Source organism: Mesoplodon bidens (genome assembly GCF_964165515.1).
Source record: "Mesoplodon bidens genome assembly, chromosome: 3".
Lineage (NCBI taxonomy): Eukaryota > Metazoa > Chordata > Mammalia > Artiodactyla > Ziphiidae > Mesoplodon > Mesoplodon bidens.
The window spans coordinates 146,934,258-146,960,761 of record NC_138178.1 but is presented as its reverse complement, the minus strand read 5'-3'; the positions used below and the strand labels follow the sequence as shown (position 1 = coordinate 146,960,761).

The 26,504-nt window shown below is 40.1% G+C and overlaps 1 protein-coding gene across 4 annotated transcripts; it reads left to right on the top strand.

The window, feature by feature from the left end:
• Positions 1–463: 463 nt before the first annotated feature.
• Positions 464–26,010, top strand: LOC308614767 (disintegrin and metalloproteinase domain-containing protein 20-like). 4 transcript variants are annotated; one of them, XM_081229446.1, is made up of 4 exons: positions 870–894; positions 22,543–22,615; positions 23,352–23,399; positions 23,482–26,010. In XM_081229446.1, exon 4 carries the CDS (start codon positions 23,493–23,495, stop codon positions 25,698–25,700), a length of 2,208 nt encoding a protein of 735 aa, XP_081085572.1. In that variant the 5' UTR covers positions 870–894; positions 22,543–22,615; positions 23,352–23,399; positions 23,482–23,492; the 3' UTR covers positions 25,701–26,010. The 4 variants fall into 4 exon arrangements, with proteins under 4 accessions (XP_081085569.1, XP_081085572.1, XP_081085570.1 ...); XM_081229444.1 differs by having other exon boundaries at positions 871–894; positions 22,465–22,615; positions 23,352–26,010; XM_081229445.1 differs by lacking the exon at positions 870–894 and adding an exon at positions 20,887–20,967 and having other exon boundaries at positions 23,352–26,010.
• The last annotated feature ends 494 nt before the right edge of the window (positions 26,011–26,504 follow it).

Below are 26,504 nucleotides of genomic sequence, written 5' to 3'. Positions count from 1 at the left end.
TTGAAACTGTAATTGTCCATCACCACAAGCACACTCCACAAAGGGCCAGTGGGTCCACCAGCCATGGGAGTGGCCGTTTTGTGGCATTGTGGCAGTTTTGAATTCTCTGCCTTGAACTCCAGCTTCTGACATATTTATTTCCTCTTCTAAGCTGCATTTCATGGGAATTGAACCCTGTTACTATCTTATACAACTGGTGTTCAAATGTGGTAGAGTCCTTAAGGGCTCTGTTTCATAAGTGAGATCATTTATCGGTGGCATCCCTTGAAAGGCCCCCAAATGCTGGACAACCAGGGAATTGGGAGCCCTTCCCCATAACCATGAGAGTAGCAGTTATTCTGGATGAAGGGCTGATTCTCATAGAAGCCACCCTGCTCCATGTAGGTAGGTGCCTGGAAACCAAGAGCTTCTTAGGCTGTAGATGAATGACGTGGGTGCAGCTGTCGGCCGGCCCGCGGGACACATCAAAGGCTCCACGTGCTCTGGAGGCGTTGGAGGCCTTCCAGGGAAGCACTACGTGGGAGACCAAGTGCCAGTTGGACTGGGTTTGCGAGGAGCCCGCTGGGGGCCAGGAGTACCTGGAGCCTGAGCCGCAGGAGGGCGCCCAGCAGCAGGCACCCGGCCCACACCGCTTTCCACGATGCGGCCTTTCGGAGAGCTTGGGTGCAGCTGTCAGCTGTGCTAGGAAGGTGGGTGTTGGGGACTTCAGTCTGAAACTCTGCTTCCAAGGCAAATCCTCTTCCAAGGCGGGAGCCCAGCCTCACGGGTTCGGCGGCCGCCGCCGCGCCCCAAAGAAAAAGGGCGGTTCCTCAGTGTTGGTCCGTTATAAGGAACTGGCGCCAGGGTTCCAGGGTCTGGAAGCTGGCCACAGAGAGACTTAAGGGAGAAAGCAGAGTGAGAACAAGAGGGAACTGAGCAGGCAATCACTCGGTTTGGAGGGGAGGAGTGAGAGGGTGTACAGTAGAGGAGAGACGGCAGCAAAAGGGTGCACTGGAGTGATGGGAATTCAATTCAGAAGAGAGAAATTTAGGGAATCTTAGCACTCTGGAACCAGAGGCCATGGAAGTTGAGAGCCCAAGCCTGGTTCACTTCTTGGTGTCGGTCCTGAACAAAAAGGCAAAACTAGGGGGCTTCCCTGGTGGCGCAGTGGTTGGGAGTCCGCCTGCCGATGCAGGGGACGCGGGATCGTGCACCGGTCCGAGCCTGCGCGTCCGGAGCCTGTACTCCGCAGCGGGAGAGGCCGCGGCGGTGAGAGGCCCGCGTACAGCAAAAAAAAAAAAAAAAGGCAAAACTAAATTTTCATTAACTTGTTTCCACTGTGGGCTGATAAAAGTTTCCTAAAGCCAGCAGCTGGTTGTCTGTAAGAGCGATATAACGTAAGTGAGCTTCCGTGAGGAAGACTAAGAGGGTGTTGCTGCATTTTTGCTAAACTCCTGCAGTAGATAGTGAAGTGTGTGTGTGTGTGTGTGTGTGTGTGTGTGTGAGAGAGAGAGAGAGAGAGAGAGAGAGAGTGTGTGTGTGTGTTAGGGACTGCCAATATTTAATACAGTATCATTTTTTCACCCCTTTAAATTTTTATTTTAATAAAACAGCTTTATTGCAGTTTATTTAATCTATAATAAACTGCACATACTTAAATTGTGTAACAAGCTAAATTTTGACATATGTGTACACCCCTGAAACCTTCACCATTATTTGCTTATCTGTTTTCCTGTTGATGAACATTTGGTTTGTTTCTAGTTTGAGGCTATTACAAATGAAGCTGCTACGAGCCTTCATGTATAAATCTTTGTATGAACCTGATCTTTCTTTTCTCTTGGGTAAAAACTTGGGAGTGGGTAAAGTATATGTTCACATCTTTTGCCTATTTCTTGAGGAGTTGTTTCTTTTCTTACTGAGTTTTGAGTTTTTTATATATTTTGAATAGTCCTTTAGCAAATATATGTTTTGAAAATATTTTATCCCAATTTGTGGCTTGTCTCTTCATTCTCTTAATAAAATATTTTAAAGAGAAGTTTGTAGTTTTGATGAAGTTCAACTTATCAATTTGTTCTTTTATGGATTTTGCAGTCTCTGCCATATCTAAGAAATCTTTGCTTAACCCTAGGCCCTAGGTTTAAAAGATTTCTCCTAAAAAGAAAAAAAATTTCTCCTCTGTTTACTTTTAGACTAAACTAGAAGTTTTATAGTTTTCAGTTTTACATGTTGGACTGTGCTCTATTTTGGACTAATTTTTGTATGTGGTTCAAGGTATGAAAGTAAGTTCTTTTGTTTTCCATTCAGTTGTTCCAGCACTGTATGTAAAAAGACTATCCTTTCTCCAGTGATTTACCTTTGTACACTTGTCAAAAATCTGTTGCCAAATTTGTATGGGTGTATTTCTAGTCTTTCTATTCTGTTCTATTGATCTGTCTATTGTTACACAAATAACCCACTGTTTTGAGACTGTAACTTCATATGTCTTGAAATCACAAAATGGTAGTCCTCCAACTTTTTCTTCTTTTTCAAAGTGGATTGGCTATTCTAGATCTTTTGCATTTCTATTTGAATTTTAGAATCAGTTTGTCAAATTCTACAAGTAAAACCTTCTGATTGATTATTCTGGGGAAAATTGACATCTTGATGTTAATTATTCAGATCAGTGAATAAGATCTCACCACTTATTTAGGTTGGTGTTAATTTCTTTCAGTGATGTTTATAGTTTTAAGTTACAGGTTTTTCACAGCTTTTGTCAGAATTATTGCTAAGTACTTAATTTTTTTTTGCTGTGTAATAGTATTCTTTAAAAATTTTAATTTCCAGTTGTTCATTGCTAGTATATAAAAATAGAATTGACTGCTGCATATTCATCTTGCGTCCTTTGAGCTTGTTAAACTCATTAGTTCTAGTACCTTTTTTTATAGATTCCCTCAGATTTCTACATAGACATCTATAAATGTCATCTATAAATAAAGACAATTTTAAATCTTCCTTTCTAATCTTGAATCCTTTTATTTCTCTTTCTTGCCTGATTGCACTAGCCAGAACCTCTTGTCTTGTTTCTGATTTTAGGGGGAAGGTATTCAACCTTTTACCATTAGAATCTATCATTAACTGTAGATTCTTCCATAGATGCCCTTTATCATGTTGAAAAGTTCCCTTCTATTGACAGTTTTCTGGGAGTTATTATTAGGAATGGATGTTGGATTTTGTCAAATGATTTTTCTGATCTATAGATGTGATCAGATTGTTACTGGGCTTTCTCCGGATTCTTGGACAGCAGTAGCATAGAAATGAATATCACTCCCAAAAGATTCTTAGGCAAGCAATACTTTTTATTGAAAGGATAGCTTGTGCACAAGGAGATGGTGAGAGTGCCAACTCCCCAAGGATGTTCAGGGAAAGGGTTTTAAAGGCAGTATGAGGGCGGGGGCTACAGGGTGCCTGCCTGATAAGCTTGTGCTCAGTTCTCAGTTTGGTTGGCATCAAAGTGAAGTTTTGAGCGTCATCAGCGTTCTGGTTTCTGTCGGTCTGGGGTCCATGTGCTTGCAGTCAGCAGTTTTCATCGGGTGGGGGTCTGCTTCCTGAAACAACAGCTTAGGAGTGTGTGTCAGGCCTGTATCTCTAGCTTTTAGGGAGCTGGGAGTTCAGTGATTCTGCTGTCTGGTGGATTTATAGTTCCGCTTTTGTCCCTTGGAAACTGTACATACATCAGTGGGACAGAGATAATCTTTTGCTTCTGTGGGTCTCTAGTTGTTGTCTCAAAGACCCAAGCCTTCAGGTGCTTTGTTTCACTGGGCTTGTTAGGCCTGTTTGCTCCAGGCCGTTCCCTTGCTCCTTTTCCAAAATGGCTGTGTACTCTTTGTCTTCCTTTCTCAATGTGATTATTCATTTTAACTTTGTTAATATGGTAACATACACTGATTGAGTTTCAGACCAACCCTATATCCATAGGATAAATTTTATTTGATCATGGTGTATTATCCTTTTTATATATTGTTTTTTTTATATAAATTTATTTATTTTTGTCTGCGTTGGGTCTTCATTGCTGCGTGCGGGCTTTCTCTAGTTGCGGTGAGCAGGGGCTACTCTTCGTCACGGTGCGCAGGCTTCTCATTGCGGTGGCTTCTTGTTGCAGAGCACGGGCTCTAGGCACGCAGGCTTCAGTAGTAGTGGCACGTGGGCTCAGTAGTTGTGGCTCACGGGCTCTGGAGTGCAGGCTCAATAGCTGTGGCACACGGGCTTAGTTGCTCCGTGGCATGTGGGATCTCCCCGGACCAGGGCTCGAACCCATGTCCCCTGCCTTGGCAGATGGATTCTCAACCACTGTGCCACCAGGGAAGCCCTGTATATTGTTGAATTCAGTTGCTAACATTTTGTTTAGGATTTTGCCATCTATGTTCATGAGGAACATTGATCTGAATTTTTGTATTAATGTATGTTTTAATATGATTTCCACATCAGGGTAATGCTGGCTGCAAAGGGCTTGTTGGGACATAATTCCTTCTCTTCAGTTTTCTTGGAGACTTTTTGTATAGAGTTGTTCTCTCTTCTTCCTTATATTTTTGATAGTATTCATAAGTGAAATCAGCGTGGGCCTGGAGTTCTCTTTGTGGGAAAGTTTTAAATTACAGATTCAATTTCTTGAAAAGATACAGGGCTATTTAAGCCATCCATTTTCTCTTGCATTAATTTTCATAGTTTGTGTCTTTCAAGACGTGTGTCCATTTCATCTCTAAGTTGTCTAATTTGTAGAAAGAAAGTTCATCATATTATCTTTTATTATCCTTTCAATAACCATAGAATCTGTGGCATCATCCTTCAACCATTCCTCATATTGGTAATTTTTGTCTCTCTTTCTCCTGATCAGTATGACTAGAAGTGGATGAATATTATTGGCTTTCTTAAAAAAAAATCAACTTTCATTTTTGTGTGGTTTTTTTTCTGTTTTTCTGTTTTCTATTTCATTATTTTTCATTCTGATATTTATTACTTCCTTTAATCTATTTGCTTTGGTTTAATTTGCTATTCTCTTTCTGGTTTCCTGAGGTGAAAGTTGAGATAATTGATTTGAGACTTTTATTATTTCTTTTCTTTTGTTGTTGAGATGTAATTGACATATAACATTGTATTAATCTTAGGTGTACAACATAATGATGTGATATGTGTACATATTGTGAAATGATTACCACAAAAAGTTTAGTTAAGATCCTTCACCACACATAGTTACAGATTTTTTTCTTGTGATGAGAACTTTTTTTTTTTTTTTTTTTTGGCGGTACATGGGCCTCTCACTGTTGTGGCCTCTCCCCTTGTGGAGCACAGGCTCCGGACATGCAGGCTCAGCGGCCATGGCTCATGGGCCCAGCCGCTCCGTGGCATGTGGGATCTTCCCGGACTGGGGCACGAACCCGTGTCCCCTGCATCGGCAGGCGGACTCTCAACCACTGCGCCACCAGGGAAGCCCGTGATGAGAACTTTTGAGATCTACGCTCTTAGCAACTTCCAAATATACAATACAGTGTTGTTAACTATAGTATCCATGCTGTATGTTATATCCCCAGGACTGTTTTATCTTATAATTGGAAGTTTGTATCTTTTGACCCATTTTACCCAACCCCCCACCCTTGCCTCTGGCAAATACCAATCTGTTCTCTGTATCAGTGTGTTTGGTTTTAGATTCCACATATAAGTGAGGTCCTGCAATATTTGTCTCTCTCTGTCTGACTTATCCTGGAATAAATCCCACTTGATCATGGTGTATGACATTTTTAATATACTGTTGAATTTGGTTTGCTAATATTTTATTGAGTATTTTTGCATCTATGTTCATTAGAGATACTGGCTTGTAGTTTTCTTTTCTTATGGTGTCCTTGTCTGTTTTTGGTATTGGTAATGAGGGCCTTGTAAAATGAGTTTGGAAGTGTTCCTTCCTCTTCTATTTTTGGAAGACTTTGACAAGAATTGGTATTAATTCTTCTTTATATGTTTGCTAAAATTCACAGGTGAAAATATCTGGTCTTTGACTTTTCTTTGTTGAGAGGTTCTTTTTTTTAACATCTTTATTGGCGTATAATTGTTTTACAATGTTGTGTTAGTTTCTGCTGTATAACATACTGAATCAGCTATATGCATGCATATGTCCCCATATCCCCTCCCTCTTGCATCTCCCTCCCACTCTCCTTATTCCACCCTTCTAGGTGGTCACGAAGCAGTGAGCTGATCTCCCTGTGCTATGCAGCTACTTCCCACTAGCTATCTATTTTACATTTGGTAGTGTGTATATGTCAATGCTACTCTCTCACTTCGTCCCAGCTTACCCTTCCCCCTCCCCGTGTCCTCAAATCCATTCTCTACGTCTGTGTCTTTATTCCTGTCCTGCCCCTAGGTTCATCAGAAACATTGTTTTTTTTAAGATTCCCTATATATGTGTTAGCAAATGGTATTTGTTTTTCTCTTTCTGACTTATTTCACTCTGTATGACAGACTCTAGGTCCATCCACCTCACTATAAATAACTCAATTTCATTTCTTTTTATGGCTGAATAATATTCCATTGTATATATGTGCCACATCTTCTTTATCCATTCATCTGTCAATGGACACTTAGGTTGCTTCCATGTCCTGGATATTGTAAATAGTGCTGCAGTGAACATTGTGGTACACGACTCTTTTTGAATTATGGTTTTCTCAGAGTATATGCCCAGTAGTGGGATAGCTGGGTCATATGGTAGTTCTACTTTTAGCTTTTTAAGGAACCTCCATACTGTTCTCCATAGTGGCTGTGTCAATTTACATTCCTATCAACAGTGCAAGAGGGTTCCCTCTTCTCCACACCCTCTCCAGCATTTATTGTTTCTAGATTTTTTTGATGTTGGCCATCCTGACCAGTGTGAGGTGATACCTCATTGTAGTTTTGATTTGCATTTCTCTAATTAGTGATGTTGAGCATCCTTTCATGTGTTTGGTAGCAATCTGTATATCTTCTTTGGAGAAATGTCTATTTAGTCTTCTGCCCATTTTTGGATTGCATTGCTTGTTTTTTGATATTGAGCTGCATGAGCTGCTTGTATATTTTGGAGATTAATCCTTTGTTAGTTGTTTCATTTGCAAACATTTTTTCCCATTCTGAGGGTTGTCTTATTATTATTTTTTTTTTGTGGTACGTGGACCTCTCAGTGTTGTGGCCTCTCCCATTGTGGAGCACAGTCTCCGGACGCACAGGCTCAGCAGCTATGGCTCACAGGCCCAGCCGCTCCGCGGCATGTGGGATCTTCCCGGACTGGGGCACGAACCTGTGTCCCCTGCATTGGCAGGCGGACTCTCAACCACTGCGCCACCAGGAAAGCCCCTGAGGGTTGTCTTTTCATCTTGTTTATGTTTTCCTTTGCTGTGCAAAAGCTTTTAAATTTCATTAGGTCCCATTTATTTATTTTTGTTTTTATTTCATTTCTCTAAGAGGTGGGTCAAAAAGGATCTTGCTGTGATTTATGCCATACAGTGTTCTGCCTATGTTTTCCTCTAAGAGTTTTATAGTGTCTGGCCTTATATTTAGGTTTTTAATCAATTTTGAATTTATTTTTGCATATGGTGTTAGAAAGTGTTCTAATATCATTCTTTTACATGTAGCTGTCCAGTTTCCCCAGCACCACTTATTGAAGAGGCTGTCTTTTCTCCATTGTATATTCTTTCCTCCTTTATCAAAGATAAGGTGACCATATGTGTGTGGGTTATCTTTGGGCTTTCTATCCTGTTCCACTGATCTATATTTCTGTTTTTATGCCAGTACCATACTGTCTTGATTACTGTAGCTTTGTAGTATAGTCTGAAGTCAGGGAACCTGATTCCTCCAACTCCATTTTTCTTTCTCAAGATTGCTTTGGCTATTCGGGGTCTTTTGTGTTTCCATGCAAATTGTGAAATGCTTTGTTCTAGTTCTGTGAAAAATGCCATTTGTAGTTTGATAGGGATTGCACTGAATCTGTAGATTGCTTTGGGTAGTAGAGTCATTTTCACAATGTTGATTCTTCCAATCCAAGAACATGGTATATCTCTCCATCTATTTGTATCATCTTTAATTTCTTTCATCAGTGTCTTATAGTTTTCTGCATACAGGTCTTTTGTCTCCTTATGCAGGTTTATTCCTAGGTATTTTATTCTTTTTGTTGCAACGGTAAATGGGAGTGTTTCCTTAATTTCTCTTTCAGATTTTTCATCATTAGTGTATAGGAATGCCAGAGATTTCTGTGCATTAATTTTGTATCCTGCTACTCTACAAAATTCATTGATCAGCTCTAGTAGTTTTCTGGTAGCTTCTTTAGGGTTCTCTATGTATAGTGTCATATCATCTGCAAACAGTGACAGTTTTACTTCTTCTTTTCCGATTTGGATTCCTTTTAGTTCTTTTTATTCTCTGATTCCTGTGGGCAAAACTTCCAAAACTATGTTGAATTATAGTGGTGAGAGTGGGCAACCTTGTGTTCTTCCTGATCTTAGAGGAAATGGTTTCAGGTTGTAAACACTGAGAACGATGTCGGCTGTGGGTTTGTCATATATGATCTTTATTATGTTGAGGTAGGTTCCCTCTATCCCTACTTTCTGGAGAGTTTTTATCATAAATGGGTGTTGAATTTTGTTGAAAGCTTTTTCTTCATCTGTTGAGATGATCATATGGTTTTTCTCCTTCAATTTGTTAATATGGTTTATCACATTGATTTGTGTATATTGAAGAATCCTTGCATTCCTGGGATAAACCCCACTTGATCATGGTGTATGATCCTTTTAATGTGCTGTTGGATTCTGTTTGCTAGTATTTTGTTGAAGATATTTGCATCTATGTTCATCAGTGATATTGGCCTGTAGTGTTCTTTTTTTGTGACATCTTTGTCTGGTTTTGGTATCAGGGTGATGATGGCCTCGTAAAATGAGTTTGGGAGTGTTCCTCCCTGTGCTATATTTTGGAAGAGTTTGAAAAGGATAGGTGTTAACTCTTCTCTAAGTTTTTGATAGAATTCACCTGTGAAGCCATCTGGTCCTGGGCTTTTGTTTGTTGGAAGATTTTTAATCACAGTTTCAATTTCAGTGCTTGTGATTGGTCTGTTCATATTTTCTATTTCTTCCTGATTCAGTCTTGGAAGGTTATACCTTTCTAAGAATTTGTCCATTTCTTCCAGGTTGTTCATTTTATTTCCATAGAGTTGCTTGTAGTAGTCTCTTAGGATGCTTTGTATTTCTGCGGAGTCTGTTGTAACTTCTTCTTTTTCATTTCTAATTTTATTGATTTGAGTCCTCTCCCTCTTTTTCTTGATGAGTTTATTAGGGAAGTTTTTGACTATAATCTCTTTGAATATTTTCTAAGACCATTTCTTTTTCTGTTCTTCTTCTGGGACCCCTATAATTCAAACGTTGATGCGTTTAATGTTGTCCCAGAGGTCTCTGAGACTGTCCTCAGTTCTTTTCCTTCTTTTTTCTTTATTCTGCTTCCTGGCAGTTATTTCCACCATTTTATCTACCAGCTCACTTCTCCGCTCTCCTGCCTCAGTTATTCTCCTATTGATTCCTTCTAGAGTATTTTAAATTTCAGTTATTGTGTTTTTCATCACTGCTTGTTTGCTCTTTAGTTCTTCTAGATCCTTGTTAAATGTTTCTTGTATTTTCTCCATTCTGTTTCCGAGATTTTGGATCATCTTTACTATCATTACTCTGAATTCTTTTTCAGGTAGATTGCCTATTTCACCTTCATTTATTTGGTCTTGTAGGTTTTTACCTTGCTCCTTCATCTGTAATATATTTTTTTGTTGTTTCTTTTTTTTTTTTTTTTTGATGGACTGGGCTGTATTCCTGTCTTACTGGTTGTTTGGCCTGAGGCATCCAGCATGAGTTTTCAGGCAGTTGGGTAGAGCTGGGTCTTGGTGCTGAGATTAGGACCTCAGGGAGGCCTCACTCCGATTAGTATTCCCTGGGTTTTGAGGTTCTGTGTTAGTCCAGTGGTTTGGACTCAGAGCTCCCATCACAGGAGCTTGGGCCTGACCTTCAGCCTGGGAACCAATATCCCGCAAGCTGCATGGTGCATAAAAAAAAAGAGAGAGAGAAAGAAAAAAAGGAGGAGTACAGTATCAAAGAATAAAAAACAACATAAAATTCGAAAGATAAAAAATATATTAGGAAAAATAAAAATATAATTGAAACAACTGCAACAAGGTAAAATAAAACCCAACAGAAAAACAAAAAAGAAAAAGGGGGGTGGGTGGGGTGGGTGGGGGGAACAAGCCAAAAGCAGAGAACAGTAACAAAGTATAAAGAATAAAATAAAATTAGAAAAATAAAATATTTATCAGGAAAAATAAATATATAAATGAATCAACAACAATGAATCAACAAGGTAAAACAGAACCCCAATCTAAAAGAGGAAAAAAGAGAAAAAAAAAAGAAAGCCTTGACTATGGGGGCAGAGTTTAAGTGGGGGTGGAACTTAGGCAGGGGTGGGGTTTAGGGTGGGGTGGGACCAAGGCTCAGGACCCATGCAGTCAGAAAAGGCCTTGGGGGCGGGGCCTAGGCAGGGCTATGTTCAAGCATGGGGCGGGGCCTCTGCTTCGGACTTGTGCAGAAGGGGAGGCAGTGCTTTCAAAGAAGGGCCTCTGGAGTGTGGAGTTTCAGAGTTTGGAGATAAAGCCCTGGGTCAGTGTACATGGGTGGGGTTTAGGCCCAGCTCATTAGGGGGGGTGTCAGAGGGGGTCTCTGAGTGTAGAGGTAGGGCCCTGGGTGGGGGTGTAGGGGCAGGGCTTGGGCTCTGCACAGCAGGAGGGAGGCTCCAAGGGCAGAGGATTAGGCCCAGCAGCCCAACAAGCTCCCCAGTGCCTAAGTGGATGGGGAAAGCGCTGGCTGCATTCCCTTCTGTTCCTCCACGCCCCACCCCGCCATCTCCCGCAGAGTCTCCCCCATCCCCACTGAACTCCTAACCTTGGGTGAGACCTCTGGGTGTAAGAACTCCTCCCCTCCCCCAGCCACCCCTCAGGGATGCCAGTCCCAGAGGTCTGGCCTTTACTTTTGCTCCCCCTTCCCTCCCTCCCACTCCCTTAAGACCCACGCAGGTGGAGGGGTTCTTGGTGGGCAGAGGATCAGGTCCAGGGTCTCAGCGGGCTCGCGGGGGCCCATGTGGGCAGGGGAAACCTGACCATGCTCCCTTTTGATCAGCCCTCCCAATGGTCCCTCAGTTTCCCCTTCGGCCGTGGGATCCCTTCCCCTCCCTCAGCCACCCCTCAGGGGCGTCAGTCCTGTCCCATCTCCACTTCTCCTCCCCCTTCACTCCCACCGTGCCCCACGTCCTACCCGGTCACTGGGGATTCCTCCCATCCCCTTAGGTGTTCGTGGTCCCTCACCGGTGCCTGGTAGGTGCCCTAGTTGTGTGGAGACATGAATTTCGCGTCCTCCTAGTCCTCCATCTTGACTCCGCCCTCTGTTGAGAGGCTCCTGATTACTGATTCAATCTCCTTCCTAGTAATTGATCTGTTTACTTTTTCTGTTTCTTCATGATTCAGTCTTAGTAGGTGGTAGATTGTATGTTTCTAGGAAGTTATCCATTTTTTTCTAGGTTGTCCAGTTTCTTGACATATAATTGTTCATACTGTTGTCTTATAATCCTTTATATTTCTGTAGTATCAGTTGTAACATCTCCTCTTTCACTTCTAGTTTTATTTGGGTGCTGTTTCTCTTTTTCTTTATGAATCTAGCTAAAGGTTTCTTCTATTTTGTTTATCTTTTCAAAAAATGAGCTCTTAGTTTTATTCATCTTTTCTATTATCTGTTTAGTCTCTATTTCATTTATTTCTACTCTGATCTTTGTTGTTTCCTTCCTTCTATGAACTTCGGGCTTAGTTTGTTCTTCTTTTCCTGTTTCTTTGAGGTGTAAAGGGTGGTTGTTATTTGAGATTTTTCTTATTTCTTAATGTAGGTATTTATTGCCATGAACTTTCCTCTTAGAACTGCTTTTGCTGCATCCCATAAATTTTGGTGTGTTGTATTTCCATTTCTCTCAAGATATTTTTTGATTTCTCTTTTGATTTCTGCTTTGACCCATTGGTTGTTATAGCATGTTGTTTAATCTCCACATATTTGTGAATTTTCCAGTTTTCTTTTTGTAATTGATTTCTAGTTTCATACCATGGTGGTTGGAAAAGATTCTTGATATGATTTCAATTTTCTTAAATTTATTAAGACTTGTTTTTGGCTCAACATGTGATCTATACTGGAGAATGTTCCCTGTACTCTCGAGAAGAATGTGTATTCTGCTGTTTTTGGAGAAATGTTCTGTATATGTATGTTAAGTCCATCAGATATAACGTGTAGTTTAAGTCTAATGTTTTCCTATTGATCTTGTGTCTGGATGATCTCGCCATTGATAAAAATGGGGTATTGAAGTCCCCTTCTATTATTGTATTGCTGTCTATTTCTCCCTATTATTTCTTAATATAGGCATTTAATACTATAAATTTCCTTCTAAGTACTGCTCTAGTGGCATTCTGTATATTGTGATTTTTGGTTTTATTTTAATTTAAAATAGTATTTAATTTCCCTTGTTTAGTCATTGAAATTTTCAATAGATTTTTTTTACAGCAGTTTTAGGTTCACAGCAAAATTGAGGGGAAAGTACAGAGTTCTCACATACCCCACTCCCTTGGCTCCACACAAGTGCAGCCTCCCTACCATCGACATCCCACACTTGAGTGTACATTTGTTGTAATCGATGAACCTACATTGCTATGTCATTATTATCCAAAGTCTGTAGTTTACACTAGGGATCACTCTTGGTGTTATACATTCTTTGAGTTTGGACAAATGTATAATGACATATATTCACCATTTTATCATGCAGAATACTTTCACTGCTGTAATAATCCTCTGTGCTCTGTCTGTTCACCCTCCCTCTCCCTAACTCTGTGCAGCCACTGATGTTTTTTACTGTCTCCAAAGTTTTGCCTTTTCTAGAATGTCATATTGTTGAAGTCTTACAATATACAGCCTTTTCAGATTGGCTCCTTCACTTAGTCATATGCATTTAAGTTCCCTTTGTGTCTTTTCATATCTTGATAATTTTTTTATTTAAGCACTGGATAGTGTTTTGTTGTTTCAATGTACCACGGTTTATTTATCCACTCACCTACTGAAGGACACCTTGGTCACCTTCAACTTTTGGCAGTTACGAATAAAGTTGCTATAAACATCTGTGTGAAGGTTTTGGTATGGACATAAGTTTTCACCTCCTTTGGGCAAACACTAAGGAGCACAATTGCTGGATTGTGTGGTAAGAGTATGTTCAGTATTGTACATAACTACCAAACTGTCTTCCAAAGTGGCTGTACCATTGTGCATTCCCACTAGCAGTGGACTAGAGTACCTTTTGCTCTACTTCCCTGCCAGCATTTTGTGTTGTCAGTGATTGGATCTTGGCCATTCTATTAAGTGTATAGTGGTATCTTGTTGTTTTAATTCATTATTTCGTGGTGACATATGATGTGGAGCATCTTTTTATATGCTTACTTGTCATTTGTATATCTTCTTTGATGAGATGTCTGTTCACGTCTTTTGCCTATTGTTAAATTGGGTTGTTTATTTTCTTATTTTTGAATTTTAGCAGTTCTTTGTGTAATTTGCATAATATCCATTATCAGATATGTGTTTTGCAAACATTCTCACCCAGTCTGTGTCTCTTCTCACTTCTTAACAAGGTCTTTACAGATCAGAAGTTTTGGGGTTTTTTTTTTCTTTTTAAAAAAATTTTTATTTATTTATTTTTATACAGCAGGTTCTTATTAATTATCTATTTTATACATATTAGTGTATATATGTCAATCCCAATCTCCCAAGTCACACCCTCCCCCGGCTTTCCCCCCTTGGTGTCCATACAATTGTTCTCTACATCTGTGTCTCTATTTCTGCCTTGCAAACTATTTCATCTGTACAGTTTTTCTAGATTCCACATATATGTGTTAATATACGAGATTTGTTTTTCTCTTTGTGACTTAACTTCACTCTGTATGACAGTCTAGGTCCATTCACGTCCCTACAAATGACCCAATTTCGTTCCTTTTTATGGTTGAGTAATATTCCATTGTATATATGTACTACATCTTCTTTATCCATTTGTCTGTCTATGGGCATTTAGGTTGCTTCCATGTCCTGGCTATTGTAAATTGTGCTGCAATGAACAATGGGGTGCATGTGTCTTTTTGAATTACGGTTTTCTCTGGGTACATGCCCAGTAGTGGAATTGCTAGGTCATATGGTAATTCTATTTTTAGTTTTTTAAGGAACCTCCATACTGTTCTCCATAGTGGCTGTATCAAATTACATTCCCACCAACAGTGTAGGAGGGTTCCCTTTTCTCTACACCCTCTACAGCATTTGTTGTTTTTAGATTTTCTGATGATGCCCATTCTAACCATGTGAGGTGATACCTCGTTGTAATTTTGATTTACATTTCTCTAATAATTAGTGATGTTGAGCAGCTTTTCATGTGCCTCTTGGCCATCTGTATGTCTTCTTTGGAGAAATGCCTGTTTAGGTCCTCTGCCCATTTTCGGATTTGGTTGTTTGTTTTTTTTAATATTGAGCTGCATGAGCCGTTTATATATTTTGGAGGTTAACCCTTTGTCTGTTGATTCATTTGCAAATATTTTCTCCCATTCTGAGGGTTGTCTTGTTTATAGTATCCTTTGCTGTGCAAAGCTTTTAAGTTTCATTAGGTCCCATTTGTTTATTTTGTTTTTATTTCCATTACTCTAGGAGGTGGGTCAAAAAAGATCTTACTGTGATTTATGTCAAAGAGTGTTCTTCCTATGTTTTCCTCTAAGAGTTTTTATAGTGTCTGGCCTTACATTTAGGTCTTTAATCCATTTTGAGTTTATTTTTGTGTATGGTGTTAGGGAGTGTTCTAATTTCATTCTTTTACATGTAGCTGTCCAGTTTTCCCAGCACCACTTATTGAAGAGAATTTCTTTCTCCATTGTATATCCTTGCCTCCTTTTTCATAGATTAGTTGACCATAGGTGTGTGGGTTTAACACTGGGCTTTCTATCCTGTTCTATTGATCTATATTTCTGTTTTTGTGCCAGTACCATATTGTCATGATTACTGTAGCTTTGTAGTATAGTCTGAAGTCAGGGAGTCTGATTCCTCCAGCTCCTTTTTTTTTCCTGCAGATTGCTTTGGCTATTTGGGGTCTTTTGTGTTTCCATACAAATTAAAACTTTTTTTGTTCTAGTTCTGTATAAAATGCCTTTGGTAATTTGATAGGGATTGCATTGAATCTGTAGTTTGCTTTGGGTAGTATAGTCATTTTCACAGTATTGATTCTTCCAATCCAAGAACATGGTATATCTCTCCATCTGTTTGTGTCATCGTTGATTTCTTTCATCAGTATCCTATAGTTTTCTGAGTAAAGTTTTTTTGCCTCTCTAGGTAGATTTATTCCTAGGTATTTTATTCCTTTTGTTGCTGTAGTGAATGGGATTGTTTCCTTAATTTCTCTTTCTGATCTTTCATTGTTCATGTATAGGAATGCAAGAGATTTCTGTGAATTAATTTTCTATCCTGCAACCTAACCAAATTCACTGATTAGCTCTAGTAGTCTTCTGGTGGCATCTTTAGGATTTTTTATGTATAGTATCATGTCATCTGCAAACAGTGACAGTTTTACTTCTTTTCCAATTTTGATTCCTGTTTTTTCTTTTTCTTCTCTGATTGTCATGGCTAGGATTTCCAAACCTATGTTGAATAAGAGTGGCAGGAGTGGACATCCTTGTCTTGTTCCTGATCTTAGAGGAAATGCTTTCAGTTTTTCACTATTGAGAATAATGTTTGCTGTTGGTTTGTTGTATATGGCCTATTATGTTGAGGTAGGTTCCCTCTATGCCCATTTTTTGGAGAGTTTTTGTCATAAATTGGCTTTGAATTTTGTCAAAAGCCTTTTCTGCTTCAATTGAGATGATCATATGGTTTTATTCCTTAATTTGTTAATATGGTGTATCACATGGATTGATTTGCATATATTGAAGAATCCTTGCATTCCTGGGATAAATCCCACTTGGTCATGGTGTATGATCCTTTTAATGTGTTGTTGGATTCTGTTTGCTGGCATTTTGTTGAGGATTTTTGCATCTATGTTCATCAGTGATATTGGTTTGTAATTTTCTCTTTTCTGTGATATCATTTTCTGGTTTTGGTATCAGGGCGATGGTGGCCTCGTAGAACGAATTTCGGAGTGTTCCTCCTGCTGCAATTTTTTGGAAGAGTTTGAGAAGGATAGGTGTTAGTTCTTCTCTAAATGTTTGATAGAATTCGCCTGTGAAGCGATCTGGTCCTGGATTTTTGTTTGTTGGAAAACTTTTAATTACAGTTTCAATTTCATTAGTTGTGATAGGTCTGTTTATATTTTCTAATTCTTCCTAGTTCAGTCTTGGAAAATTGTACCTTTCCAAGAATTTGTCCATTTCTTTGAGGTCGTCCATTTTATTAGCCTATAGTTACTTGTAGTAGTCTCTTATAATCCTTTGTACTTCTGTGGTGTCAGTTGTAATTTCTCCTTTTTCATTTCTAATTTTATTGATTTGTGTCCTCTCCCTTTTTTTTCTTGGTGAGTGTGGCTAAAGGTTTATCAATTTTGTTTATCTTCTCAAAGAACCAACTTTTAGTTTTATTGATCTTTGCTATTGTTTTCTTCATTTCTATTTCATTTATTTCTGCTCTGACCTTCATGATTTCTTTCCTTCTACTGACTTTGAGTTTTCTTTGTTCTTCTTTCTCTAGTTCCTTTAGGTATAAAGTTAGATTATTTATCTGAGGTTTTTCTTGTTTCTTGAGGTGAGATTGAATTGCTATAAACTTCCCTCTTAGAACTGCTTTTGCTGCATCCCATATGTTTTGGGTCATTGTGTTTTCACTGTCATTTGTTTCTATGTATTTTTTACTTTGATTTCTTCATTGATCTCTTAGTTATTTAGTAGCACAGTGTTTAGCCTCCATGTGTTTGTGTTTTTTACAGTTTTTTGTTTCTGTAATTGATTTCTAATCCCATAGTGTTGTGGTTGGAAAAGATGCTTGATATGATTTCAGTTTTCTTAAATTTTCCGAGAGTTGATCTGTGACCCAAGATGTGATCTATCTTGGAGAATGTTCTGTGTGCACATGAGTAGAAAGTGTATTCTGCAACTTTTGGGTGGAATGTCCTGTAAATATCAATTAATCTATCTGGTCTATTGTGTCATTTAAAGCTTGTGTTTCCTTATTAATTTTCCGTTTGGATGATCTGTCCATTGGTGTAAGTGGGGTGTTAAGTCCCCCACTATTATTGTGTTGCTGTTGATTTCCCTTTTTATTTTTGTTAGCATTTGCTTTTTGTATTGAGGTGCTCCTATGTTGGGTGCATAAATATTTATAATTGTTATATCTTCTTGGATTGATCCCTTGATCATTATGTAGTGTCCTTCCGTATCTCTTGTAACAGTCTTTATTTTAAAGTGTATTTTATCTGATATGAGTATTGCTACTCCAGCTTTCTTTTGATTTCCATTTGAATGGAATATCTTTTTCCATCCCCTCATTTTCAGTCTGTATGTGTCCCTATGTCTGAAATGGGTCTCTTGTAGACAGCATTTATACGGGTCTTGTTTTTGTCTCCATTTAGCCAGTCTGTGTCTTTTGTTTGGAGCATTGAATCCATTTACATTTAAGGTAATTATCGATATGTATATTCCTATTACTATTTTCTCAATTATTTTGGGTTTGTTTTTGTAGGTCTTTTTCTTCTCCTGTGTTTCCTGCCTAGAGAAGTTCCTTTAACATTTGTTGTAAAGCTGTTTTGGTGGTGCTCAATTCTCTTAGCTTTTGCTTGTCTGTAAAGCTTTTGATTTCTCTGTCAAATCTGAATGAGATCCTTGCCGGGTAGTAATCTTGGTTGTAGGTTTTTCTCTTTCATCACTTTAAATATATCCTGCCACTCCCTTCTGGCCTGCAGAGCTTCTGCTGAAAAATCAGCTGATAACCTTATGGGGATTCCCTTTTATGTTATTTTTTGCTTTTCCCTTGCTATGTTTAATATTTTTTCTTTGATTTTAATTTTTGTTATTTTGATTAATATTTGTCTTGGTGTGTTTCTCCTAGGGTTTGTCCTGTATGGGACTCTCTGCACTTCCTGGACTTGGGTAGCTATTTCCTTTCCCATGTTATGGAAGTTTTTGACTATAATCTCTTTGAATATTTTCTAAGACCCTTTCTTTTTCTCTTCTTCTTCTGGGACCCCTATAATTCAAATACTGGTGCGTTCAGTGTTGTCCCAGAGGTCTCTGAGACGGTCTTCAATTCTTTTCATTCTTTTTTCTTTATTCTGCTCCTCGGCAGTTATTTCCACCATTCTATTTTCCAGCTCACTATTTGTTCTTCTACCTTAGTTATTCTGCTATTGATTCCTTCTGGTGTATTTTTCATGTCAGTTATTGTATTATTTACCTCTGTTTGTTTGTTCTTTAGTTCCTCTAGATCTCTCTTAAACATTTCTTGTATTTTCTCGATCCATGCCTCCATTCTATTTCTGAGATTTTAGATCATCTTTACTATCATTACTCCGAATTCTTTTTCAGGTAGGTTGCCTATTTCCTCTTCATTTATTTGGTCTTGTAGGTTCTTACCTTGCTCCTTCATCTGTAACATATTTCTTTGTCATTTTTTTTTTTTTTTTTTTTTTGCGGTACGTGGGCCTCTCACTGTTGTGGCCTCTCCCGTTGTGGAGCACAGGCTCCGGATGCTCAGGCTCACCGGCCATGGCTCACGGGCCTAGCTGCTCCACGGCATGTGGGATCTTCCCAGACCGGGGCATGAACCCGTATCCCCTGCATTGGCAGGCGGACTCTCAACTACTGCGCCACCGGGGAAGCCCCATCTCACTTTTTTTGATGGGTGTTTTTTATGTGTCAGTTAGGTTAACTTGATTAACTTGATTATCTTTGCTTAAATCTTCTACTTCCTTATTCATTTTTGGGGGGAGGGGTGTTGTTCTATCCATTGCTGACAGTATGCTAATACCTACAAGTAGATTTTGAATTTTTCTCTTTCTCCTTTTTGTTTTGTCAGTGTTCGCTTTATGTATTTCAAAGCTATTTTTTAAGTAGATACAAATTCCTCTTGAATTTTATCATATTAAATATATCTTTATCTCTGTAATTGCTTCATCTTTTCTGCTACTAATATGGTTTGTTTCCTTTCTTTTGCCAATATAAATTAGTAAACTATTGTTATTATTTTAGAGTACCTTTTCTTTCCTCTCAGTTCAGACGTTGAACCTTTTTCTCTGGAGCATGTTGAATTAGATTCTGATTTGCATTTAGAGCCAATAAGGGGCAGTAGGAGTATGTCTTGAGGATACTAGGCATCCTCTAGCAGGATAATTTTCCCAGCTGAGATAATTACAGCATCTCCAGCTAGAGGTGGTTAGACTTCTCAGACAGGAAAGGTGTAGTCTCCATCCCTGGTAAAGGAGAGTCAGGGATACTTGAGAGCATCTAGATACTCAGAACCAATCCAGTCCACCTGGAATTCCTCTTTTCAAGTGTCAAGGTTTTTTCCCATCTCAATCAGATTTCCCACTACAGTCTTGGCAAATCTCTGTATTCAACTTACTCTGTGATTCTGTAACTCCACAGTTAAATTTTGATTTTCTTTGAAGTTGGCCATGTGGCTAAAAGAGAGATTTGGGGGGGGGGGCGTTGTCCTCCATTATCAGATATCTGAGTTGAGAATTTAGAGCCTTGAACCTCATTTTGAAAAATCTCCATTAGAATTTAGTATAGCTATTCCACATCTCAGTCCTTGAGATACTTATAGGCATCATCACAGCCTTCCCTTTGTCCCCCACATACTTGCTTCAGTAGGGCACTTCATCACAATCAACGTGAGTAGTAATTTAATTAATTGTGATGTTACTATGTGCCCATTCCCCATTCAAAAGGAGTTCAGGGCTTCCCTGGTGGCGCAGTGGTTGAGAGTCCGCCTGCCGATGCAGGGGACATGGGTTCGTGCCCCAGTCCGGGAAGATCCCACGTGCTGCAGAGCGGCTGGGCCTGTGAGCCATGGCCACTGAGCCTGCACATCCGGAGCCTGTGCTCCGCAATGGGAGAGGCCACAACAGTGAGAGGCCCGCGTACCACACACACACACACACAAAAAAAGTTCAGCATTGTCTTAAGGCCATGAACGTACCCAAGCCAATCCCAGAGTCCCATTTTGTCTCTCTTGGCAGCACTCTTGGTACCAAGTCATGTATCTGTTAAGATCTAGTTCAGAAAAGAGAAACCCACCAAGAGCAATTACTATAGGGAATTCTTGAAAAGGTAATAGAGGACTGAAAAGGTAAAAAGGGAACACTGAGGTACACAGAAGTATGAGTTGCCAGAAGGAGTTCCACCCCTAAAATTGGGGCAACAAAGGGAAGAGGTTGGGGTTATCATAACCTAGAAGCTGTCACAATGGGCCTCATATGTCTGGACCTGGAGTGTAGAAGATAGGACATTATGAGCCCAGGTGATGTTGGTAATTTTGGAACTCAGAAAAGGGGTACTGTGGACTTGATAGCTGTACCTACTATAAGGTAATGCTGAGCTGGTGCTGGTTCCTTAAGGACTTGGAAAAAGGTCCTCTAAAACTCTGACTCAGATATCAGAGGGGGGGGTGCTCTTTTATGGGGCTTGTATCAAGGAGATTTGTGGTATAGCCAGGGAACATCTGAGAAAGAGACACTGGCTGGCTGGTGTGGGTTGCCCAGGGTACTGGAAGATGGCTCTGTACATCTGTTTTTCAGACTTCTGAGGAGAGGGCACTGTCCCCTGGTTACTTTTGATAGGGCTTGATGGAGCTGGTTCTGGGAATGTGGTAACTGACTCTGTCCACCAGAGCAAGATCCCTTTGCAGGTGGTGGTCACTGAAAGTAACAGCAGGCAAACAAGTAGAGCCCCATGTCCTTTCATTTTGCCTTTCATTCTCCCTCTAATGCCCTTCTTGACAAAACTGTTCAGGAAGCCAGCTAGAAATGGGGTAATATAATGTGCAGATTCCCATTTTCAGCTACATAGACAAAGTATAAATTTTAGTTTTGGGGTTCAGAAAATAACTGATAATCATCGTAAGATGTGTCAGCAGAATGCTGCTGTAGTTTCTGTGGTGACAGGTAATAGCAGGTGATACTGATATGTGTGAAGCTCTCTGATGTTTTCTGTTGTTTTATTTAGTTGTGGCTCACTAAATTGACTTCATGACCCTGAATGGTTTGTGACCTAAGTTTTTGAAACACTGAATTAGCTGTGACTAAGAGTGTGTGGAGACAAGGTAAAATAGGGGTTTTGAGGAGTTTGAAATAGCTGCTGGAAATAGAAGAGTTAATTACTGATACAGAAGAAGATTCTTACACTGCTTGAAGTGCAGGTAATGCTAGAGAGGAAGGGCTTTGGTGTGACACCAGTTCACGTAATTAATGGTAATGTGATTGTCCTTCAGGACTTGTCTTTCAAATAGTGCAATAGTGACAAAGACTGGTATGACTCAAAGATTCTTGGCAATGAAATTTTCTATTATTACCACATCATATTTCTGATGAAGCTTAATGTAGGTTGTTTTCCTCTTTATAATGCTTTAATAATCCTCTTCCAACTCACACATTTCCATCTTAATACCCCAAATCTGTAGCAGATACCAAGGATATCATGAAGAGAGACATGGAAAGGAAATCTGGTCACTAGGATTTCACCTATATCAGAGATGCTTTCCCTAAGAGGTTTCATCTAGTATTCTTGGCTTCCAGTAGTCATCCATTAGTTCTGGAAAAGTATCCATGAGTGTACAGGTGTTTTTGACATCATAATGCTGAGGATATTTCTTACACTCTCTACTACTGAACCCATTTGTGTCCTTATTTAGAATATTCGGCCACCAATATGTGTTCGAATGTGTCTCTAATTTTTTTTCAACTTTTGTTTTTAAATATTAAGCAAATTATCGACACTTTAAAATTTTATTTATTTATTTATTTATTTATTTGTCTGTCTGTGTTGGGTCTTTGTTGCTGCTCATGGGCTTTCTCTAGTTGCAGTGAGCAGGGGCTACTCTTTGTTGCGAGTGTGCGGGCTTCTCATTGCAGTGGCTTCTCTTGTTGCAAAGCACAGGCTCTAGGCACATGGGCTTCAGTAGTTGTGGTTCACAGTCTCAGGAGTTGTGGCTCGTGGGCTCTAGAGCACAGGCTCAGTAGTTGTGGCACACGGGCTTAGTTGCTCCATGGCATGTGGGATCTTCCCAGACCAGGGATCAAATCCATGCCCGAGGTCCATTGGCAGGTGGATTCTTAACCACTGCATCACCAGGGAAGTACAAATTATTGATACTTTTAACTGAAAATCAGAAAATGAATGAAATTAGCTTTTACCTGAGGTAAAATTTATGTTTTTAACAGGTATGAAGAAAGTCCATTCAAATTGTAGTCTTTGAACATTTTAGTGAACTGATTCTAGTTTTAAATTCTTCAATCCAGCTTTCTCTAGAGAATTCAGCTAACTCACCAGCCATGTAAAATATAGAATGGAATCTATATTGACACAGCCAAGGTGAGTCTCTTATGATTCAGAACATGATGCACCTGGGCTGGGTGGAGAGAAGGCTGCTGCTTCCATGCTGTGATTGGAGGCGATGGGGCTGTCCCCAAATAGCAGCCCCTTTCCCTATTACTCCGTCAGTATGGATGCCTTCCTTTGAATGTCCAGGGGTTTTCTGCAGGTAAGAATGCATTATAAAATAAAAATTTGTCTTGATTGGAGGGGGTCTTACAAAACTAATGAGTCCATTAAGTGAGGCTTAGTTTGACTGCTAACCTCAAACAGAAATGGGGGCTAGATAAGATGTCTGTAGAAGAGAAGGAAAGATGGATCAAACTGTCTGAATAAAGCGATAAAAAAAATGGTGAGCTTTGGATGGGCTGTCTCCATGCTTACTGAAGCTAGCAGAGTATCAGTATGTTTTTGGGTGGAGGAGAAATTGGGAGTCAGATGTCAATCTTTTTAATAGGGAAAATGTCATGCCAGTGTACATGTTTAGAGAACAGTATATAAATGAATCTTTATCAGGTTCAATAATTACCAACCTATGATGCATTTCCTTCATCTCTTTCCCAGGAAACCTGCTCTTCCCCCACCCCTTGCCCTTACTTATATATGAAACAATCTCAGGAATTTTATTGATTCAAGCCTTGTCCCAATTGAAATCACCTTCTTCTCTCTCTCCAGCCCTCCACCCTCCCTGCCCCAGCCACCCCATCCTAGCTCTTCTTTCTATTTTCACTTTCAGCACTGAAGCTCTGATGGTTCACCTCTTCCAGGACACAGATCCATAAAGGTCAGCCCTGCACCCTGAACAGCTCAGAGGGAGGAGCCAGACCAGTAACGCCTGATGCCCTGCCCTCTTCTGCCCTAAACAGGTGGCTCCATAATGGCAGTGGGTGAGGCCCTGGTGCACATCAGAGTCACTCTTCTGCTGCTCTCATTTGGGGCATCTTTGTTCATTTCTGACCACTCTCAGGCCAGGGCCTCCCAGCACTTCTCCTCTCCAGAATTGGTGATCCCCTTGAAGGTGACTGGCAGAGGCAGAAATGCCAAGGCTCCAGGCTGGCTCTCCTACAGCCTGCGGTTTGGGGGCCAGAGACACATTGCCCACATGAGGGTCAAGAAGTTCTTGGTTTCCAGACACCTCCCAGTGTTCACCTACACAGACCAGCATGCCCTCCGCCAGGATCATCCTTTTGTTCCTGATGACTGCTACTATCATGGTTATGTGGAGGGGGTTCCCAAGTCCCTGGTTGCCCTCAGTACTTGTTCTGGAGGTTTTCGAGGAATACTACAGATAAATGATCTTGCTTATGAAATTGAACCAGTTAGGTTTTCTGCCACATTTGAACACTGGGTGTATAAGATAGACAGTGATGATACACAGTTCCCACCTATGAGATGTGGGTTAACAGAAGAGGAAATAGCACGCCAATTGGAGTTGCAAGAGTTGCATAATTTCACTCTGATGCAAAGTTCTTACACAGGCTGGTGGACCCACTTGCGTTTTCTTGAGTTGGTAGTGGTTGTGGACAATCTTCGATTCGTTCACTCGGAAAGAAATGTGTCAGTAGTGCAGCGTGAAATACTTGATGTTGTCAATATAATAGGTAGCTTGTATCACTCTTTGGAACTTGATGTAATTTTAACTGGGCTTGAAGTCTGGACTGAAGGAAACCCAGTTCCTATCGATAACATAGATAAGCTTTTGGAGGATTTTGCTGCTTGGAAGTATTTTAGCCTTGATGACCGACTGTCACATGATACGGCCCATCTTTTCATAAAAAAATCATTTGGCATAAAGCTTGGACTTGCCTATGTTGGTGGAATATGCCAGCGTCCTTTTAATAGTGGAGTTAATGTTTTTGAAGACGAGAGTCTGTATGCTTTTGCAATTGTTGTGACCCATGAACTTGGTCATAATTTAGGTATGCAGCATGATACTGAATGGTGTGTGTGTGAACTTCAGTGGTGCATAATGTTTCATGCCAGAGAGGTGACAAATAAATTCAGCAACTGCAGTTATGCTGAGTATTGGGACAATCTTATCAATAATGGATTATGTCTTTACTCTCCTCCACATCCGGGGAATATCTTTAGGCTGAAGTATTGTGGGAACCTAGTGGTTGAAGAAGGAGAGGAGTGTGACTGTGGAACCATAGAGCAGTGCATAAATGATCCCTGCTGTCTGTTGAATTGCACTCTAAAGCCTGGAGCTGCTTGTGCTTTTGGGCTTTGTTGTAAAGACTGCAAGGTCATGTCATCAGGGACTTTGTGCAGAAAACAGATCAGTGAATGTGACCTTCCGGAGTGGTGCAATGGGACATCCCATCAGTGCCCAGAAGATGTATATGTGCAGGATGGGATTCCCTGTAGTGATGGTGCCTACTGCTATCAAAAGAGCTGTAATAACCATGATGAACAGTGCAGGGAGATATTTGGCAAAGATGCAAGGAGTGCACCTCAGAGTTGCTACAAAGAAATCAACACCCAAGGAAACCGATTTGGTCACTGTGGTATCAAAGGCACACAGTACATAAAATGTGCATCCCCTGATATCCTGTGTGGGAGAGTTCAGTGTGAAAATGTGAGAGTAATTCCTAATCTGATAGAACATTCCACAGTGCATCAGCTTCACTTTAATGACACCACTTGTTGGGGCACTGATTATCATATAGGGATGTCCATATCTGATATCGGTCAAGTGAGAGACGGCACAATGTGTGGTCCAGGAAAGATATGTATCCACAACAAGTGTGTCAGTATGGTTCGCGTGCCACAAGCCTGTCAGCCTGAGACCTGCCACATGAAGGGGATCTGCAATAATAAACAACAATGCCACTGCAATCCTGGATGGGCACCTCCCTACTGTGAACACCAAGGCAATGGAGGTAGTAATAGTAGTGGTCCACCTTTTAATCCCCAAGCAGAAGAGAAAGAACTGAAGGAGAAGGGAAACCAGCCATTATTGTGGCTTATTCCTTTGACTTGTTTATTTTTATGTTGCATCCTTGTGCTTTGTAAGAAACATAAAAAGAAGGAGGAGGCAGAAACGACGGAAGAAAAAGAGACTGAGGAGGAAGAAGGTGACTAAGGCTCCTGCTTCATTTTTTTAAATCTCTGGTTTTTCTTTTAATAGTAGAGAAGTATTAGGGCATGTCTGACTGTTTCAAGAAAAATTTAAGGATCCTTCATGTCAGAATCATAAGCATTAATATTTCGCTGAAGGATTCCTAGCATGTTCTTACTTACTCTTCAGTGTGTTAAGCAATATTAAAGTTCATTTTTTTTTTCTGGAAGTCATCTCTTTATGTTTCCCGAGCAAAGGCATGGCAAAGTCACATTTTTAAGCTAATGTCTATCAGTTGTAAACCTCCTCCCACCTTTGTACTCTTAAAATGTAATGTCCGGGATGTGCCGCTACATACCCCATTGCTGTTTTGCCAGCTCTTTTCCAGGTAGCTGTGCCAAAAGGGGGCAGTAGAAGTAGCCTGGAATGATGGATGAAGGGAGAAGGGAGTTTACTTTCTTGTGTGCTAAAAGTTACTCTGTCATTTTGGTAGCCACATTTGGCTTTGGATTTCAGTTTTGATGACCCTGTTAGAACTACCCTCATTCTTCATTAGAAGTACCAGCACCAGATGACCACTGATACTTTCAGAGATCAGAGTTGCAGCTCTGGGGTTAGCAGTGTGGTCCTCCTCTGAGTTGCTGAAGCACCAACGTCAGCTAGTCACTTGCTCTCCTTAGAGGTCTTGGTGACTGCTCTGCAGAGGGCCTCCTTAAATCATCAGTACTTGAATGAACCCAACTTCTTTCCTTTGTTCCCTTGGCCCTAGGACGTCTAGGTGCTTTCAGTAGTTACTTCATTATGATAGTTTGAGTTATCCAGTAGCAG